A 5591-nucleotide genomic window follows, 5' to 3' on the forward strand; every position below is an offset into this window, starting at 1 on the left:
GTGTGTGTGTGTGTGTGGCTGCTGAAGGTCGTCAGGACTCTGTGAGTGACTCTGCACATCTCCATCTTTAATCCAGCATCATCTCATCAACATAATCTATATCGACTTCCTCCTGTCACCTTCGCCATCTAGCTCCAAACCCAAGACACACACACACACACACACACAGGGCCATCTTATTTCTTGTAATTATTTCTTCATACTTTTTATCCGTTTATAGTTTAAATTTCTCACTGGAACGCTGGTGAAGTGAGTGTGTTCCTGTTGTCACTTATGTTATAGCAGCTATAAACACTCATCCCCTCACCAGTCTCTCTCTCTCTTTATTCCCTCTCTTCTTAATAAGGGAAAATCTCAGCTTGTCTCAGCTGAGAAAGCACAAAGACGTTTAAACTCCCAATCAGGATCCAGAATTGGGCGGCGCTGTGCCGTAACCCTTTCACCGCTGGTCTGGGTAAAAGCTCTGAAACACACACTGACTCGTCGCTATGGAGACGTGAAGCGACTCTCTGTCAGAAATCTTTCACATCTACACACTGAACTCACTTTGTACTAAATATAGAATTTTTCCCAGTGAAAGCTGAGACTTTCTCAGTCCTTCTGGATGAAGCTGATTTTGAGGTGGAGCTAAACCTCAGGTTATGATGTCACAAAATAACTCACTTTGAACCTATCATATCAGACATGCAAATTACTGGAGGATAATGATGTGGTAGATAGAAACATTTAGCTGTAGCACCTGTGTGATAAACTATTAAACTGTTAGTTGTCATGGTAACACTGACCCTGGTATATGAGCAGTGGGAAAGTGAGGCTGGCTGAAGTCCCAGTCCTGTTGCTAGCTAGTTGTGAGCTAGTTTATCAGCTAGCAAAAGTTAGTGATATGTGAGGATGAAACTGATGATGTTTGTGTATTATGTTTATTCACAGTTTCTGCCCTTTTTGATGAAGGGAGATGTACAGGCATGTTCCCACACTCTCTCAGTATTGTTCGAGATTACATTCACACTTTATTCTGTTTACACTTTAAATAATAAATGTTTTCTTTTTCCTAAACTGAACACATTTTATTTTTATTTTTTTTATATAAAGACAAAGTGAAAGGTGTATAAAGAAGTCATTGCTCCGTGTGTGTACTGTAGTCTAGTGCATTAGCATGGCGCTAACAGTGGGGTTACCCTTTGAAATGAGCCGGTCGATGTCCGGGTCCACGCCCCGGAAGTAGCATTTCCTCCACAGACCGGAGTGCGTGGGGAAGAGCGGGCGGCCGCATTCGGTCTCCAGGATGCCCATGCCCAGAATCGCCCTCCAGTTCTCCAGCAGCTCCTCCTCGCGACTCCCGACGTGAATCGGTTTCATGAGCGCCACGCTGTTCCGGCGCGAGCCCCCGGTTCCGCCCCCGCCCCCGCTCCCGGTACTGTCCACCAGCGGCAGGTGATAGATGGGCATCTCACGGTTCTTCTGGTCATTGGACTCGGCTCCATACCGATCGCAGTTCCGCTTGTGTCTGCGAGTGTCCGTTTCGTACCAGTGGTCCGTGAAGATGGCGGTGACCAGCAGCACGAGCGCGAGGACGCTCATGCAAAAGCTCGCCGCCGTCACGAGAGACCGTTTCTCCATGGTGCGAACATCAGCGCGCGCTCACCGAAAATCGGCCATCCTCTCTCTCTCTCTCTCTCTCTCTCTCTCTCTCTCTCTCTCTGTCTGTCTGTCTGTCTTCCTCAGGGCGCGTGATGATTAAAGCATCCTTTTCTCTCGTTTCTGTCTATTTACTGCGTCCGCAGCCCGCGTGCTGTTTTTTTCCGCCCCGTGACCTCGCGCTGCTGAATACAGTGCATCTGCGTCTCTCTCTCTCTCTCTCTCTCTCTCTCGCAGTCTCGTGAGTATGCGCACCGAGAGAGGAATCGGTTCTTTCTCTCTCTCTCATTTTGAACGAATCTTTTAGAGTGAATCAAAAGAATCGATTCAGAAGCCTGTATTTGTTACTCCGTGTGTTACTCCGTGTATCTCCACATTCTCTCCATGACGGGTCTAGAACACTTTTATTTAAAACCCTGACCTCTTCAGTGTCCTGCTGTAAACCGTGTAGCTCACTTTATAGCTGATCATGATCATGGTAATGATGGCGCAGGGTAATGTTGATCAGGCAGGCAGGTTACCTGAGCAGGTTAGCATGCAGGGTGTTTAAGGTATCGGGCTTAGGATGAACATTAAGGACGAGTTTTAAACCATTAAATCTTTGTGTATAATGAATAATGACACTGTTTGGTATGTTTCTTAGAAAATCCCAAGAAATGACTCAAATCTTGGATATAAGTAATAAAGGATATAAGTAACGACTAAAATTATAAGATTTATAAATATTAAAATATTACATCGGCTAATAAATAAAATGTAGCATTAGTGTTGGCTCCAAACTCAACACCATCTCTCTGAGCGCGGAATCCGATTCACTGTTTCGACTCACCCATACCTGGTACATTCGAAAGAATCGACTCTTTCGAGTGAGTGATCAGTGAGCGCGCGCTCTCTTTTTTTCTTGAGGTACCCCCTGAAGATGTGATAGCTAAAGCTTTATTTAATCTCTGTCCTTTTCATGCGGCTCACGTCTTTTTTAGTTCGATGGGTGTAGAAGGGTAGTCACGTGCATACTACCGTCGGTTGGAGGGAGGGGGGCATGGTAGTTGGTGCTGTACGGTGCCAACAGTAGCGCTGGGTGTGTCGCACGCGACTGAAAGTCCAACCTCGATTTCGGGGAGAAATCGCCTCATCAGCACCGCAGAGAGAGAGAGAGAGTCTGTGTGTGTGTGTGTGAGAGAGAGAGAGAGTCTGTGTGTGTGTGTGTGTGTGTGTGAGAGAGAGAGAGTGAGAAAGAGAGAGAGAGAGAGTGTGTCTGTGTGTGTGAGAGAGAGTGAGTGAGTGTGTGTGAGAAAGAGAGAGAGCACCGTCTGCGCGTGCGGTCTGCGCTGAAAACACAGCGGTAAACACTCATCTGTTCAGCTCCCGTAATGCATAAATAAATCATAACCTGCTCTGAGAGAGGTAATCACGCGCCCCTCCCTCACTGCTTTGCTCAGTGTGTTAGTTACAGAAGCAGCACCGGAAGTACTGTATTAAAGGGTTTAGTTAATGCAGTGTGGGTTCTCATGTGGGCTCTCCTGCGGGAGCAGTGGGTAAAACACCGCATCTGTGGTTGCAGTGTCTGTTTACTCAGTCTAACACCCTGATAAACACATGCAGAGACACTGATTAATGAAGCAGATAAAGTCCAGTGTTAAGCTCGATATCGGATCAGATTAGTATAAGGTCAGTATCGGGTCAGTATTGAAAGTTTTGATGTTGACACAAACAGTAAAAGTGGATTAGTGCATCCTAGTGTTAATGTTTTGGAAGAAAACATCTTTCTCTCTTTCTTTCTCTTTCACTTCCCTGAGCAGTGGTAAGGAATGAAGGTGGTGTTCTCATGTTTTTCTCCGTAAGCGATGTCTGTGTGGTCAGTCAGTGTCCTGATGGAGACGTTAAGTCTGCGAGCTGCACTGAGCACACGGAGTGTCTCCTGCTGCTGTGGGACTGGATGTTGAAGCCTTTGAGGATCAGCAAGGTTTGTTTGTCCTGCTCTTGTTTCATAGAGGGATCGATACTCCAGCTGATGGACAGATGTGTACCTGCCGCTCTCCCGCTCAAACACAGTGCTCACTCAAACACGTTAGCATTGATATGTTAAAGCAACTCGCTCGCTCACTCTTTAATCAGCACTGAGAACATTGTGATGAACACTGAGGCTCCACATAAACACACTCTACACAACACACACTTCACACAGAGGTGTAGCTGAGGGAATTTCTACACTGTAATTCCTTCACACTGTAAATTCCCTAATCCCTAAACCCTACACACTAAACCCTTAAACACTAAACCCTGCAACAATAAAACCTACACAATAAACCCTTAAATGCTAAACCCTTAAACACTAAACCCTACACACTAAACTCTTAAACACTAAACCCTTAAATGCTAAACCCTTAAACACTAAACCCTTAAACACTAAACCCTACACACTAAACCCTTAAACACTAAACCCTACACACTAAACTCTTAAACACTAAACCCTTAAATGCTAAACCCTTAAACACTAAACCCTTAAACACTAAACCCTACACACTAAACCCTTAAACACTAAACCCTTAAACACTAAACCCTACACACTAAACCCTTAAACACTAAACCCTACACACTAAACCCTTAAACACTAAACCCTACACACTAATCCCTTAAACACTAAACCCTTAAACACTAAAACCTACACAATAAACCCTTAAACACTAAACCCTACACACTAAACACTAAACCGTACACACTAAACCCTTAAACACTAAACCCTACACACTAATCCCTTAAACACTAAACCCTTAAACACTAAACCCTTAAACACTAAAACCTACACAATAAACCCTTAAACACTAAACCCTACACACTAAACCCTACACACTAAGCCCTTAAACACTAAACCCTACACAATAAACCCTTAAACACTAAACCCTACACAATAAACCCTTAAACACTAAACCCTACACAATAAACCCTTAAACACTAAACCCTACACAATAAACCCTTAAACACTAAACCCTACACAATAAACCCTTAAACACTAAACTCTACAACAATAAACACTTAAACACTAAGCCCTACACACTAAACCCTACACACTAAACCCTTAAACACTAAACCCTTAAACACTAAAACCTACACAATAAACCCTTAAATGCTAAACCCTTAAACACTAAACCCTACACACTAAGCCCTTAAACACTAAACCCTACACAATAAACCCTTAAACACTAAACCCTACACACTAAACTCTTAAACACTAAACCCTACACAATAAACCCTTAAACACTAAGCCCTACACACTAAACCCTTAAACACTAAACCCTACACACTAATCCCTTAAACAATAAACCCTTAAACACTAAACCCTTAAACACTAAACCCTTAAACACTAAAACCTACACAATAAACCCTTAAATGCTAAACCCTTAAACACTAAACCCTACACACTAAGCCCTTAAACACTAAACCCTACACAATAAACCCTTAAACACTAAAACCTACACAATAAACCCTTAAATGCTAAACCCTTCAACCCTAAACCCTACACACTAAGCCCTTAAACACTAAACCCTACACAATAAACCCTTAAACACTAAGCCCTACACACTAAACCCTTAAACACTAAACCCTACACACTAAACCCTTAAACACTGAACCCTACACACTAATCCCTGATTCAGCTGATTCTCAGTGGACTCACGTTGTCGGTTATAGACTGATTCAGCTGATTCTCAGTGGACTCGTGGAGTCGGGTTATAGACTGATTCAGCTGATTCTCAGTGGACTCGTGGAGTCGGGTTATAGACTGATTCAGCTGATTCTCAGTGGACTCGCGGAGTTGGTTATAGACTGATTCAGCTGATTCTCAGTGGACTCACGGAGTCGGTTATAGACTGATTCAGCTGATTCTCAGTGGACTCGTGGAGTCGGGTTATAGACTGATTCAGCTGATTCTCAGTGGACTCGTGGAGTCGGGTTAT

The 5591-nt window shown here is 43.8% G+C and overlaps 1 protein-coding gene across 1 annotated transcript in view; it reads right to left on the reverse strand.

Moving 5' to 3' along the window:
* tmem178a (transmembrane protein 178a) overlaps positions 1–1895 on the reverse strand; it is a 9809-nt gene extending 7914 nt beyond the window's left edge. The window contains exon 1 of the mRNA XM_058381339.1: positions 1179–1895. Within this exon, the coding sequence (XP_058237322.1) occupies positions 1179–1620 (442 nt within the window). The 5' untranslated portion in view covers positions 1621–1895. The remainder of the gene's footprint in view (positions 1–1178) is intronic.
* Between the last annotated feature and the right edge of the window lie 3696 nt (positions 1896–5591).

This window comes from Hemibagrus wyckioides, linkage group LG27 (genome assembly GCF_019097595.1).
Source record: "Hemibagrus wyckioides isolate EC202008001 linkage group LG27, SWU_Hwy_1.0, whole genome shotgun sequence".
In the NCBI taxonomy this organism is placed as follows: Eukaryota; Metazoa; Chordata; class Actinopteri; order Siluriformes; family Bagridae; genus Hemibagrus; species Hemibagrus wyckioides.